The following is a 15,477-nucleotide window of genomic DNA, read 5'->3' on the forward strand; positions in this document are numbered from 1 at the left end:
AAAGAATGAAAGAAGCAAGAGAAACTTCGATCTCCTGTGCCTCGAATATTAAGAGGCCAAGAAATATTAATTTGGTTACATCGGCATAGGGACTTGGATCGAATGTCTCGTACGATGAGTACGAAAAGCACTACTTTTGTGCGAAGCCTGTAAATCAATTTTCCACGTATTGTGACACGAAGTGAAGCTACAAACACACACGATTACGAGTCTATATAAAGTACTTTTTTACGATATGTACGAAGAATTGATTTATTGTAGCAATAAAAGAGATTCTGTACAACACCACGAATACTTTCCTTTGCCATTGCACGAACCCCTAAAATCCCAAGTGAGCTTTATATATTCGTCGTTTCTTTTTCTCCTCTATTTCTTCGTTCCTCCCTCGTGTGCTAAGGGTGTGATCTATCACAACCAAAAGCAGACACACAATTTCATGGGCTGACCTTCTTGATAGGTCGAGAATTGGGAAAGTCTCGCTTAATCACAGAATTGTGGGAAACTCTCCTTTTTCTCAACTTATCAAACGAGTCGGTAGGAAAACCGTGCATCTACTTTATCACCGACCACAAAACTGTTGACGGAGTTTCTTTTCTCAGTGTCAGTCTCACAGTCGGCGAATCGATCTTAGGGTTGGACCAGGTCGGACAAAAGGACACGGTTTCATTAATGACCATGGAAAAACGTCTTTACCGATCGCGATACTTGAACGTCTGATGGCTACTTGCTGGCCATCAAGATTCCATCAGAAACGTCTGTACCAAAACTCATTTATACCCAAAAATTCAAGCCCCGTAACATTTCTACGTTTTGAAAGATAAATTTAATTTCGGTTGCACAACTACCGTATATCAACTCTATCAGAACGTTTCTATTGGTAAATGTATAAATCGCAACGACTGTGTCATGAAAATAAATCATTTTAAAAAATGTCTCCCACAAAAAATGTTTGAAACTATGAATTATTTATTATTTTTTAAATGTTCAACACGTAACATTGTTAATTATTCATTTCCGTGGTACTAATCCTAATGTAATTTAAAAAATGGTAATAATTATTTCGATCATGGAAATATTAAACCCGATAATAACTAAAAGTAGATTACTCGCAAAAGCAAAATAACTTATTGAAATTGCAAATCGAAAATTGAAATAAAAAAACACTTTCAAACCAATACTTATAATATACGCGTATCTACAATGTTCTCCGCCAGTTTTATTCTGTGATCAAATGTTGCGCAGCCAAGAACGTAGTTACGTCCGTCTCATGGTTTTCCACCCACCTGACGTTACCGTCGGCTTTAGCTTCGGCATGGTCATGTACGTAGACTGCCAATAGATGATAGTGCCTGCGCAACTCGGCGATCAAATGTTGCAGCTGTCAAAACAGAAGCGTTGAATGTAAGCAAAGAATAAAATGGTATTTTCCAAAAAAAAATATCGCTCGTGACAATGTACTGAATGACAAACCCGTTTGATCTGTTCGCGTGTCGTCATCCTGCTTGCAATCTCTATAGAGTGAATGAAAATCAGGTTCGTACCGTTCTCCAAAAAGGAACTAAAAAAAGATTTTCAGGCGTCAGGATACCCAGAATTATCGAGGATCGTGTTTGGGTTCGAAAGAACGCGAAACTTGACTTACCGTTTGTAAATTGTCTCTAAATGGTCTTCCATGAAGTCGAAAAATACGTCGATATCGACGCCAGGCATGTCACCGTTGTACAAGGCTTTCGCAACGTAATTTCTGATACTGTCGGATGCTGTGATCAAAGCTTTCTCTAGATACATCTCGAGAACAACTGGATCCGAATGACAGCCGAGCGCGGCAAAGGATATTGAATGCTCGTCCGTGTCCTCGGGTAACTTGGTAGTGTAATTGTAAACCATTTCCCACTGCTGTCTGCTCGCTGATCGCATTCCGGCGCAGAGCACCACCGATTGTAGATCAACCGAGATCCTTTGGAAGGATCAAACAATGAGGAGGAAAAATTGAAAAGACGGTACGAAGATGAGACACTGAGAATATTTCATATTTCGAATATTCTGGGATCACTGACTTTTTGATACCGCCTACGTGCTCGAGAAGCATTTTGTGAGTGGCAGCCAAACACTTGGCAGAACCTACTGCACACGCCAATCGGACCAAGTTCAATCTGCTCATCTTCGCGTCGTAATCTTCATTGGCGTTTTCGGTGTAGCCCAATTTTTCTTCGAGGTTTGCCGTCAGTCGTTGAACGTAAAGCTAGCAAGGATGAGACAAATTGAATTTTCATTTTCAACAGCCGTAAGTAATTACCGAAAGAATCTTTGAAATCCTCTTGAAGTCATCCGGAGACATTTACCTTGAAGAGATCATAACATTTGGAGTTCGCCAGAACTTTGTTAAGGAAGGCCAAGGCACGATGGGCAGCACACCATGGAATTAAGTCCTCTTCGTGCTGGAGGTACTTCGTCATGTTGAAGAAAACTGAATAATTGGGAAGTTCGACAGCCGCAGCGAGATGGAAGGAATCATCCAACAGCTGAGCTCGATTCAACACGTGAATATTCTTCATGCTGTTGGGATTCTGCAGGTAGTCGATGATCAACTTCCAGTTTTCAGCATCATAGTTAACACGATAATAACCTAATTGTAAGCACATTTTTCTATTACAGTCTCTCGCAGGCCGTGTATCATTCGTGATTTGCAACACACTAACCAGTTTGCTGACTGTTCAGGATGATCCACTTGTCGTTTTTCAATCCGGAGAGTCTCAGCGATTGAGCATCGTCGAGGAGCCAATGAGTTGGTTTAGTGTCCGAAAAACGATTCGGTTCCTCTTCGGAAACGACGTTGATTGGGACAAACCACTTGCCCGTTCGAACTGCCAAAGGATTTGTTAAAAATCGTTTCTGAGATATTGCGGCGGTGCCAGCCGAATGATTTCGCATGACCGTGACGACTGGGTAGCCTGGCCGTGTGATCCAAGAAAGCAAAGCCTTATCCAGGAACTCGATGTCTTTCCCAGCAACGGTTACTAATTCTCTTATCAGGTCAGCAGACGTCACCGTATCATAGCTCCTTAAAAATCAAAAGTTTAATTAGAAGGAGCGAATTGAAGAATTAGGATTAGAATTACAATTTATTATATTAGAATAGAATTAGAATTATAATTTTATGTCTCCTCGCGGTGACATCTATCAAAAAAATAATCAACGTACTTGTGCATTAAGTAGTTCTGCAATCCACTTTGGAATACGGTTGGTGTGAGTACGTGAGAAAACATGCGAATAACACAGGCAGCTGAGGTAAGTGAAAAGTAAAAAATTTGGTCATTGGAAAAGCACAGTCGCGCAGCGAGCCGACGACGTTGAATCTATTGTCAGAATATTTACATTTATCGTATGTTATTTCGTCGAAAACCTTTCGAGGCTCGAGTACTTTATTAGCCGTAAAATCCATTGCATGCTGAGACTCTTTATCGTCAGCAACGAAAGCTTCTTTCTGAAGTTCTTCTGTCACAAATTGCTCCATCATACGCCACGAGGACTCAACCTAAGAATTAAAAAAATAACGAATGATCCTATCAAGATCGAAACGGGGAGAGCATTTCAGGAGATAACTCGTTCTCTTGTCAAAAATTTCATTCAATACTCGATCAGTGATCCACCATTCGAAGTACCGTGCGAAACCTTCGTTAAGCCAAATGTAGGACCACCACGATGGGGTGACAAGGTTTCCGAACCATTGGTGCGCGTATTCGTGTGACATAAGTCTTACGATCTCTTGCTTGCTCTGCGTGGTCGTGTGTTTTTCGTCATACAATAATACTTCCTCCCTTTTAATGGCAAACGAAAGAAAAAATAAGATTGGCAGTTTGGACCAAATTTTCCAAATTAAAAATCAAAATTTAAACAGAGTGAGTGTTTGAAGAAAGTGAATGTGGTTACCAAATTTTTAGATTGATAATATGCAAAAAAAAAAACAAAAAAAAATGGATATTAATTTTGTTTTAGTAAGTTTTCTCTTCTTGTTGATTTTGAGTCTGTTTTGTTAAACTCGGAAGAAGAGCTTTCTGTATTGAGGAGTTTCGGTACAGGCGATACAATGCTGCCATGCTAAACCATGCTAAAAACATAAAAAATTTCAATAAGTTCAGAATTTTATAAAATTTGGTGAACATATTCTTTAGTGCCAAATTTGACAATACAAATTTTTTAAGATTTTGATCACTAAAGTTCACGTGTATAAGCATAGCGTTTCCCTATACATAGGTATACATTCCGGGCATAAGAAATCTGCTTTAATGCGTAAGTAGAAGAAAATTTTTTAAAAATTTGTGTTTTCGAACTTGATATTGAAGAACATTATCACCAAATTTGATCAATTTCTTAATATTTATACTTCTCTACCGAAACTCCTCAATGGTCATGAAACGAAAAAAAAAAACAAAATTCTTGTTCCTAATTTCTTGGATTCATAATTGATTTCAAAGGTTGCCAATCTCAGTAAAATATCGTCAGAATATGAAAATTATCTAATTCTGCTCGACTAATCAAGGTAACTTTGTGAATATACTAAAATATCTGTATCTAACTATCGAAATGATTGATTATTTCTGGCACCGTGAGCATACGACGAGACGAGTCTTTATTGACAACTTCTTTCACTCGTCATACATTTCTGAACTTTCTTAGTCGAGTGAGTTTCTTTCGTCCAAAGCCTATGCGGAGGTTGTCTCGCTACTGGACTAATTCTTTCAATACTCAAGTAGTTTGGTCAAGTCATGCTCTCAAGTCTATACTGAGACTTCTTTCACTTATGAGCCTACTACTCGAAGTATCTGAAAATTGTGTTAAAATGGCGATACTAACCAATAGTATTCATATTGCTTTGCACAAGGCTTGTGTAAACGATTATTGAGTCAAAACACCTCCAACCGATCTTGTATCGATTTTTTTTATTCGTTCATTATATAAATTGTATCGTTAATTCTGAGTGTTTTGACAAACCAGATGAAATAAGAAAACCCTCTAAAAGTGGGTCAGACGGGCCGTGTATCTTTACTCGAGATTGATCGATTTCTCCTTACTCATGAAGTTGAAGTGGCCGCCATTTGTAGGGGATTTGTCGGATGAAAAAAAATGAAAGGCCCAGTGGGATTTAGGCGCTTCCTATGATAAAAAAATTGTTTCGCTGTTATGTTTACCTGAATGTAACGAGGCCCCAGTTCTCCATGCCATAGTTGGAGAACGACGGTATCGCAAAATTATCAATTTTTGGTAATTTATAATCGATTTTCGTGTAATCTTCCAACTCCCCGAGTAGCGCAGGGCCTGTGCTCTGAGCGAATCTCCCGAGATGAATTTTATTCGCGTTAGCAAAAACTCTAAATGATCCGTCATCATTGGTGAGAAGCTTGAAGTCTGAAACTACAAAAGCTACGAGATATGTCGACATTTTCTGTGTTTCTCCAAATTCAGTAATACATATCGATTGATCGTAGGGAATCTTTGTGCTCATAGCTGGCATGTTCGAAACTGCCGTGTGTTTCGACGAGTGCTTAATGATGATTTTGAATGTTGCTTTGAACGAGGGTTCATCGAAGCAAGGAAACGCCCACCTTGCGTAAGTAGGTTCGAATTGGGTTAGCGCAAACCATCTGAAAGGTTGAGTTTTCTTACAATCTTTCTCTCGCAAACGAACTTTTCGAATTTGTAAACAAATTGCTCGATTATAAATACGTTCAGTGGGCACTTTCAGTGTGAGTCTCTTGTGAATCTTTGAGTTTATATTATAACTCAAGTTCCAAGCAAAAAGGCTTTTTGTTTCCGCTTCGTCAACAGCCGAATAAGATAATACGAACGTGACTATTTTTTATGAGTGACTCGAAAAAACAAACCATGTACTGTGTACATGAGAACTTGCTTTTATCTCGCTCGCGCATGTTAATTTGAAAAACTTTGCCAGGAGTAATAAAGGAAGGAGAATTATTTTTCACCGTAAAAATACAAATATTCCCGTAAATCTCCGTTAGGAACTTGACGTTATTCCATGACCAAATGTCGCCAATGTCACTCTCCGTCTTTTAAACTATTTCAATACAAAAAATCAAGTCGTTTGGTTCGTTTGATAGGACGTGAAGAAATGACAATTTTACGAATATTCCTGTAAATCTCCCGTGGAAATTTGATTTTTTTTCCAGGACCAAAAGTAGCCTATGTTACTCTCCGTCTTTTCAACTAACCCCATGCCAAAAATCAAGTAGATTGGTTGCTTGGTTAGGGCGTGGGGAAGGACAAGCAGACAAACAAACAAACACACTTTCGCATTTATAATATTAGTTAAGATTATAGAATTAGAATGAAGATACCGATCGTCGTGTCAAGTAACTCGTCTCGATCGAGAGCAATATTTCAAAAAAATGCTACAAATTGAAATTTGCAAATTGCTTCCTCAAGATGGTCAAGATGCACGATGCTCAAAGCTTCCTCTATGAGGGGCTATATTTATCATTTTGGCTTCCTCATAGAGTAAGCTTTGAGCATCGTGCATCTTGACCATCTTGAGGAAGCAATTTGCAAATTTCAATTTGCAGCATTTTTTTGTATACAAGGAAATAATGTGTTTTCTCTACCTTCTTTTACAAATTTTAATTTATCTCTTTGTTTAAATCCATAAAAAAAACTGAATGACGAGCCATCAGAAAAAACAGTTTGCAACTTTCAATTTCCATCGTTTTTCTATTTACACTGAAAATAAATAATTCCGAGAACTTTGCTGGAAAGTATAGAGAAAGTACAGACTTAGAAAGCACAATATCTTACAAATTTTCCAAAAATTAAAGCAGTTAGACGATTTTTTAAAAAACTCATATTTTCGTAAAATTCAAAATGTCATAAAATTTAAACCGCTCAACCGATATTCCCCAAATTCATTACCAACCGTCCTATTACGATAGTCTATTTATAAAAAAAAAATTATTAATAAATCTCTAAATTTTCGAAAGTTAGAGCGTCGACACGATTTTTATGAAAATTTCAAAACCCCGTCAGATTCGTATTTTTTTTCAAATTCTGACAAAATTATCAGATAATGAAAAGCTTGTATAGTTTAACATCTGTGCAAAACGGTAGCCCTGTATTTCAAATCGTTTTCGAGTTACAAGCGTTTGAATTTTGCAGTGCCATAACATGCACACATCCGGACATTTTTTCCAGATATGATTTTTCGAAGTTTTGGAAAATTTTGAGCACACTGACACTGAAAACCGGAAAAAAAAAAATTTCACAAAGCACAAAGCTTCCTCGATGAGGAAGCAAAATAAATTGTCATGGCTACTTACACTTTTTCACCTCGAGAGTTCGTGTACGAACTTCGGTACAGTCCTTTCTTCTCGTTATTTATAGATCCGGTATATTTCAGTTTCAACAAATAACTGCCGATCGGGAGATAGCCTCCGTTCAGGATTAATTTGTAAATTTCCAAGCCCCTGTCGTAGTAAGAGCTTATTCTCACCTTCACACGAGAACCGTCCGCGCGGAGTAGTTTCGTGTATTTGGACTCGAAGATGAGCTTCTTAGCGTGTAGAATGATCGTTGACGTCTGCTGTCGCACTTGTATCTCAATATCGGTTTCACCGTTGAATTTAAAATTGCCCGAAGCCATGTCAAGCTCGAGCCGAATGGTATACTTGGTGGGAATAACGGCTTCGGAGAGACGGTAGGCCATCGACGATCCATCTTCTCGACGAAACCGCTTGTTGAGCGATCCAATAATGGTATCCTTGACAAGAGGAATCGCACTCGTTGAAACGATCAGTAAAATACACGACGAAACGTACCGCTGGAGCGACATTCTTCCGGGTTTTCAAATCAACGAATCAGTGAAAAACGAAACTCGGATGTACAGTGAACGTTGCAGTCGCGAAAGTGAATTTATAAATCGTGATGGGCTTGGATAACAAGATTTTTAATATGTTCCGAGCCTTTGAACGAATTATCGTATCACGAGTCTTTTGTCTGTTTTCATATTGTTTAGTGACATACAATTTCAACTATACAAATCGCCGATTGTTTTCTCAGTACATAAGCGTTGCAGCGTTTCCTCGAGACGTTATTTTCCAATGACATTTCCTTGGTAAAATTCATGTCACGCCTCGCTGGAGAACAATCCATAAAATCATTTAGAAAAAGGAAGAATACGAGGGATCAAAAACAATGGGGAACGCCAATAGAGAATTATGTTGCTTTGCAATAACTTGTCCGAACAATGCGACTGATTACGACAGCGCGGACGACGGAATTGACAATCGTCACGTACTCGTCCCGTTGCTGGACCAATATCAAGGATCATGCATCGACGAAAGTCGATTAGTAACCAAGTTACTACTAATTCGTCAATGTCACACGAATTATGTTACTGGCACGTGCAACACCGCGCGTGTATTTTGTAGTTGCTTTATTCAAATTATTGATTTTGTCATCATTGAAAAAGAAGTTGAAATGAAACATAAAGCGCGTGGAAAAGTTCAGGAAGTCATGAAAATGATCGTCCTCTGACTAAGCCCACAATAAAAATCATGAAATTTTGTTTGGTCATTAATTTTTTGTGTTCCCGTTTCTCACACCTCGAATTTTCAAAAAGGACATTTTTCCACAGTGAAACGAAAATGAATCAGCCACCGTCCCGCGTAGGTTGATCCACACGCTTTGTAACAATTTCAATCAAATGATAAATTACCGAAAATGAAACTGATCGACACGACTCACTCGTTTTTCTTCATTTTTCCACTTTTATTGTACACAATAAAAAATTCTTTACGACACAGACGCTAAACCGATAAGAAATTAAAAGCTATGAGCCCTGATGTCTCATGCAGAACGATGATAATTCGATTGACGTGGCAGAGAAGTGTGGGGGCGTAAATACGGATCAGGAGTAAAGTCGCCGGCTGATGTTGCGCTCCGTTCCATATTCAATAACCGAATGTCCTGATTCGAGCTAAAAAATTCGTTCAACGATGGAAGTTATTAAGTTTTTTCGATGGCACATGGATATTGAAAATTTTAATTACTCACCACTGTGATCCACATTCTTGTTTATGCGTATTGTTATTTTCGTTGTTGAAGTAAACGATGCCATGAGGACAATTCACGTCGAGAATTCCGTTGTACACCAGAAGATCGTCCACCAAAATCTAGAGAAAAAGACTCTTTCATTTGCTGCTCATCTGTACAGTGTTTTTCAACAGTTTACAACAACCACGAATATTTGTAAAGCGGGCAAATTCCTTGAGCCGAAAATAGCCCATAATTTTTAGAAAATCTGATAATTTTAGGTTTCTGAATATTTTTTATGGATCTATAAACTTCCCCGCGTGCAAACGCTCAAAATAATCAGAACATTGGGAGGATTGTTTATTGCAATTAAAAGTATGATCGAGTTAATTTTTTTTTTAATGAAAAACGAAAATTGAATCTGCTGTTCATTAAATTAATTCAACTTACACCAAATTCTTTCACTCTCCTCTGCCCCGTTTTCATGTAATTCCATAATTTTATCGCCGACACCCTCACAGGAGTATCAAAAATCAAGTAAATTCGGTTCGTCTAGAGAAATAGAAAAAATTCGATGAATTTTACGATCACTAATGATCATAGATTCGGGTCCAGAGATTACTTACTTCTCCAGGTAAAATTGGGGCGAGCCAAGCATGCTGTCCGTCGTCGCAATTGTTTATGCCATCGATAAGTTTTTCTGGTGTACGAATATCGTTCTCTATCCCTTCGATCACGTTTACACTTTCAGGATGAGCTGCTATGTCTGTGTAAATGATGCTGATTGAGTAACTTGGCATTCGTGACGGTTTCAATGGAAGCTCAAATGGACTCACTGTCTTTCGTCAACTCAATTTGTTTCCCATCCGAATCGAAAATTTCAATACCGTTAAGACCCACGTAATAAGGATCTCCCCACGTCGAGAATATTATTATTTGATATACAAAACCCTGAGGCATTGCAGGAGCTTCGTAATCGATGTTCGTTGAATCTGCATCTTCTGTAAAAATAACAGGCCCTTTGAAAACACAGTCACTTTAGTCGTACCGTTAAAATTTCGTGCCCAAACATTTTGTCAACTGACCAGCAAATAATTTATTTTCTCGAGGACTCGAAACAGCTGCACCTGAAGAATACTCTGCGGGCCTATTGATGAAGCTAATTTCCTGAGAAAAATCGTATTGACAGTGGCCTGGAGCTCTCCTCAGTGTAAAGCCTCCGAAATCCTTGTCGAACAGGGGTTTGCCATCCAATTCAACGAGCACTTGCTTCACCTGGAAATTCAAAAAACTGTTTTCACAATAGTCCACAAAAAATCATGTAAAAATCGAATATTAAATGGAGTGGATTGTAAGAAAATGAAACACCAATCAATTGATGATCAAACATGGGAAAAAAAAGTATAAAAACCCTCGAAATTCGTAATCGGAAAATAAAATGAATAATTTTCATATTTCACCCCACAAAATGACAGATCCATGGAACTATTGTAGTTCCAAAATCTTATCCCGGTAAGATAAGTCTCGACGTTGAAGCTGATTGTCAATTGAACTTTTCTATCCATTCCATAATTGATCGACCACATGTAATTATGATCCGTGGTCAAGTAGTTTCCGTCCACGAGTCGCATTATATTATCATTGCTTTGATTGCACTCCAAATGAGCTCGAGACAAGCTCACAGGAACGTATTCGTCGTTGATAATTTCAATGCCATTGAGACCTTTTCGATCAATCAATAATTAAGTAAATAGCCTTATCGCCTACGACAATTCATTGCCATTTTATTCACGCTCACCGATCATGCCGTTATTTCCCCAGTTCGATAAAAATACGAGTTTTATCTCCTTACAGGCAATCGACATTGTATTTTTTTCACTCGCGCTCGTTTCGCTCAGCTTATCATCCGAGGTAGGATTGTCGTCATCCGCAAATCGGTTCTGTCGAGAAAAAATACGATTGTGAGAATATTTTGCAAGAAAAAAAAAGCAGAGAGTACGACGATAGATTTAAGGACGTGATTCGATTGAAACGAAATCTTTTAAGGGGTTCTTTACATTCTGCACCAAAAAACCATCAATTTCTTGTGCATTTTAATCTTCTAAAATGTAATTTATTCAGTGTTGCAGGCTCTGAAGAGAAAAATCTTTTTATTTTCTTTCAATCGTTAACTTTTGTTCAAAAAATTGAATTTGCGTGAAGAAACACTCACACTGATATCCGTAGCTCCTGTGATGGGTCTTTCGATTTCTCTTTCCGTCGAACTTCCAAATTTCTCATCCGTCGACAAAAAAGATTCATCGTTTTCGGATATCGATTCGAGAATCTGTTCGTCGGTCGTAAACAGTATGGTCTGCAATAAAAACCCCTTTTTTCACTGTTTTTCTTGATTACAAAAAAACGAATGGCTAAAATTCTGCACTCACGTCACCAAATGTATCGATGCTGCCAATTATATCACCAGAGGCTCGAGCTATCTCCCCGTCAAATATCAAAACGTCGTCGAGTATGAGCAAGACATGCTTGGCACCTTGGTAAGAATGAATCCTCGATTTATTGTAATTCTAAAACAATATGAAATCCAAACGATTCGTCAAATGTTGGTTTACCAAAAAAGCAGTATTTTTCACCAAAAGTGTGCAAAAAGAATAATTTTGAGGAGGCGAAAATAACCCAAGAAACCACATCATTCACGTTTATTAGAAAGTATTGTTGTAAGCAAAAAGTTCATTTGGTTTGAGGGGGATCGAAAAATAATTTTATTCTGGGGCGTAGGCTTTCGTGACCGAGCTCCCTTGATCGATTGAATCCAGTAAAAGAACCTTTTGAGTCAACATTTTTTTTTAGACAATCTGTTTAAAATAATATGATTTTTCATCAAAATTTTCCGAAAAACAAAAACGAAATTGAATATTTTTACTACTGTTTACGAAAGAATAACTGCACCAAAAAAATCAATTCAATTTAATTCGATTCACGTTTTTTTTGATTTTATGTTTCCAGAATATGTTCGACTTACAAATTAAAAAAATAGTATTTCCATCGATCTACTGATGAATGTTTTGTCGAGGAAAAACAAACGAAATCGAATAATTATAATCGAAAGAACAATTGCATCAAAACGTTCCACGAATTTGCTCAAGTGCACGAAGCTTTCAGTCTTTGGACCGGTTTTAATATGGAGCATTGAAATGACAATTGAAGCATTAACACGTGAACGTGAATTTCCACGAATTTTTATATTCTACATGAGCCCTGAATACACGATAGCACTTGAGTCTATTCGGGTCAATAAAAAGCGTACGTCGCTCGTGTGCATTGAACCGTAAAATAATGAAACTTTTTAATCAGCCTGTAAAATCGATACTTTACCCATATTCTAATTAGAGCCACGTTGACTAGATCGCGAAAGGTCATGTGAACGTAATGATGATTTCCCTCGGTGAACGGAACGAGCCACATATTTAAATCGTCTCTCGTACGATTCACACCGTTAATTAGGTTTCCAACTCTTCTCTCGTCGTTTATGTACTCCGAAATATCTTTTGATTTTTCGAAATCTGCGTGTATCTGAGGGAATAATAATTCAAGAGTATGATGAGAGTTAAGATTTCTTCAAATATTATTTCCAACCATTTGGACTAAATTCATAAAGAATATGACCAGTTTATTATCATATTAAAAGGGGGGGGGGGGGGGTCCTGCTTTAAAAAGTAAAAAAAAATCTATTGTTTTCGAGAATGTAAAATAACTCACCCTAGTGAACTTTTCGGTACAGTTTCAAAGATATTTAAAAAGTACAAAAACATTTTTTTAAAGTAAGAAATACTAATTTGTACATGGTTTATGTGACAAGTCCGGTTGTCAAAGTTTCTCAGCTGCGTACAATGTGGAGAACGAAATTATTGTCTGCAACAAAAAATTCAAATTTTTTTTTCCATTTTCATATATTTTCCTTCCATGAGACTCTATAAAAACCTAAAAAATTGCGAATTTCTTTAGTAGGGTTTTTTTCAAACTCGCTAAGAATGTAGAGTTTCGAAATTTTTCCAAGTTTTTATAAGTTCATATGGAAGGAAAATATATGAAAATGGAAAAAAATTAGAATTTTTGTTGCAGGCAATAATTACGATCTCCACATTGTACGCAGCTGAAAAACTTTGACAACCAGACTTTGCGCATAAACCTTGTACAAATGTTTTTGTACTCTTGAAATATCCTTGAAACCATACCGAAAAGTTCGCTATGCTGAGTTATTTCCGTCAATCCAAAAACATTCCCGAAAACAATCGATTTTTTTGACTTTTTAAAGCCCATGAAAACAGGTCCACTGAAGGGATTATTGAAAGCAATGATAAATCAAAAAAACAAATTGTTGAAGAATTTTTAAATACAGAATGGAATTATGAAAAACGTAAAAAAACTTACTTCACTGACAATTGTGGGTTCGCCAGTGGCAGAGAAAATTTCAATGCCACTCAATCCAACGAAATGTTTGTCGCCCCAAGTGCTCAAAATATCAAGGGTCAATTGTCTGCCCCTCGGCAATTCAGGGACAATAAATTCCTTGTAATGACCACTATCTAAAAAGACCCCAGAACAGTTGTTTTCGTTACCCCTCTTTACGATCATTCACATTTTTTTCATTTTTTACCTTTTTTCATGGTCGACCACTTGAATATTCTACATTGGAAAATATTCGCAGATATTCGAGTGCAGATTTATTCAAATATTGCAAAATGGATAAGGAAATATTCCGTTGAAAAAATATCTTTATTTAATGGATTTTGTGACAGGGTGTTACATCGAATTTGACTCGGATCACACTTGCCTACCTTTTGGCGGATAGCGCTCGTAGTGATACAGCTGCTTACTAGGGGTCAATGTTTTGTTGGCACTTTTTCCATTCCTATTATTATTCGAACGAGATTTTTCCATGGGATTTATCCGTGATCCCTCGAGGATCAGATTTCCTAAACCTTCTCTCAATTCGTCATCGACTCCTGGAATTTTTTCACGAGGTACAACTCCAGCCAAGTAGTCGAGTTTTCTTCTGACGACACCTGCAATGATCAGAAATAATTTTATTACAAAAGTGGACGATTATTAATCACTGGAAAAAATGGAGCGAAAAGTCACTTGTTCGTCTCATATTTTGAATTAAATCTGAATTTTCCTACCTATGGGAACAACGTCTTCGAGTTTTTCTGATGTTTTTCCATTGAAATTATTCCGAATCGGTTCGACAGATATTTCGTTGCTTTGATCGTACTTCATTTCCCACAGGGAGGCTCTTCTTTCCCTTCGTTCTCTTTCCAAGCGTGATTCGTCGGTCAAGATATCCCGGGAATCGATCATTTTGAAGGGTCGCCATTCGGACGATTTCATTCTGCGAGTTTTTGTCTTACTTTTCGTATTATTTTCGTCCCATTTTATTCGCGATTGAGGATAGTACTCGACTGGGCCGAGGCCGAGGCGACGATCTCCTTTTCCTGGGTCTTCGAGTCCACAGCCCCTTATGAGCAATTCTGTTTTCATTTCTGGTATTTCATGGCTGAACTCATTCGAAACGTTTGCTCGTTCATCGTTCAAGGATGGAGGATTTTTGGCAAATGTTTTTGATACCAAATCGTCGTCGATGCCCTTCAATTTACCAAGTTTGAAGATTGATCTATGTTTTCAACAGAAAAATCGTTCATTTACGATAAATATTTTGAATGGTGAACTCATGAACTAAATAAACTTACGAATTATCGCTTCCCTCCTCTTTTTTACTGATTTCGCTACACGAATTGTACGAATTTTCTGACAAACTGTCGTTCAAATTGAACGTCTGAACGGGCAGCGAACTGTATTCATCTCGTCGATTCAACTTCCGGACATTTCTTTAAAAAAATGCAAATTTTTTCTTCAAATTGAAGGAACAAGTGTTTTTTTTTTCAAAGAAATTCAGGTGGAAGTTATGTTGACACTTACTCGGACATTTCTACGAGCCAAGGTGGCAATTTGTTCCTCAACCCATTCGACAACGAGACAGCCCCTTCGTCAATCGCACTTTTGTCCATTTTTACGAGAAAAAACAGTGAATTTCTGGCACACTTGAGAATTTGGTTGAGTTTGAATTCATGCACATTGAAATCGATCAAGTGCGTTGAGTATTTTCGATGTTATAAAGCTGTGAACTTTGAGCTGGTAACTTTGTCGGTGAATTAAAAATCTTGAAGTTTATTAACAAAAAATAAATAACGCTGTACCGCGTGCGGTATTTTTTGTCTCGGCGTCATTTTTTTAATCGGACGATCACACGTCCGAGCATCACGAGACTCTGACATCGACTGTCATCAGACATTTTCAATGTTTTGTGTTTACGTTTGGAGCTCTGTGTCGTTGCCATGGAAACTGGTATTTCGCGTGGTCAATGCTCTTTCTTATCTTCGT

The 15,477-nt window shown here is 37.6% G+C and overlaps 2 protein-coding genes across 3 annotated transcripts; both read right to left on the reverse strand.

The window, feature by feature from the left end:
• Window positions 1-987: 987 nt before the first annotated feature.
• On the reverse strand, window positions 988-7,929 carry LOC122415078 (aminopeptidase N-like). Of its 2 annotated transcripts, XM_043426907.1 has the most exons (11): window positions 7,326-7,928; window positions 5,190-5,642; window positions 3,635-3,818; window positions 3,376-3,535; window positions 3,202-3,283; window positions 2,700-3,061; window positions 2,343-2,626; window positions 2,058-2,242; window positions 1,643-1,957; window positions 1,471-1,558; window positions 989-1,378 (listed from the first exon to the last, which is right to left on the reverse strand). In XM_043426907.1, exons 1-11 carry the CDS (start codon window positions 7,835-7,837, stop codon window positions 1,217-1,219), a joined length of 2,787 nt encoding a protein of 928 aa, XP_043282842.1. In that variant the 5' UTR covers window positions 7,838-7,928; the 3' UTR covers window positions 989-1,216. The 2 variants fall into 2 exon arrangements, with proteins under 2 accessions (XP_043282843.1, XP_043282842.1); XM_043426908.1 differs by lacking the exons at window positions 3,635-3,818; window positions 5,190-5,642 and having other exon boundaries at window positions 988-1,378; window positions 7,499-7,929.
• Window positions 7,930-8,754: 825 nt separating this feature from the next.
• LOC122415077 (katanin-interacting protein-like) lies at window positions 8,755-15,464 on the reverse strand. The gene is made up of 16 exons (XM_043426906.1): window positions 15,016-15,464; window positions 14,787-14,924; window positions 14,220-14,710; window positions 13,875-14,102; window positions 13,468-13,622; window positions 12,412-12,609; window positions 11,466-11,603; window positions 11,252-11,392; window positions 10,838-10,979; window positions 10,500-10,762; window positions 10,125-10,314; window positions 9,876-10,040; window positions 9,666-9,805; window positions 9,490-9,591; window positions 9,061-9,179; window positions 8,755-8,983 (listed from the first exon to the last, which is right to left on the reverse strand). Exons 1-16 carry the CDS (start codon window positions 15,102-15,104, stop codon window positions 8,854-8,856), a joined length of 2,829 nt encoding a protein of 942 aa, XP_043282841.1. The 5' UTR covers window positions 15,105-15,464; the 3' UTR covers window positions 8,755-8,853.
• Window positions 15,465-15,477: the final 13 nt, after the last annotated feature.

Source organism: Venturia canescens, chromosome 8 (assembly GCF_019457755.1).
Source record: "Venturia canescens isolate UGA chromosome 8, ASM1945775v1, whole genome shotgun sequence".
NCBI lineage: Eukaryota > Metazoa > Arthropoda > Insecta > Hymenoptera > Ichneumonidae > Venturia > Venturia canescens.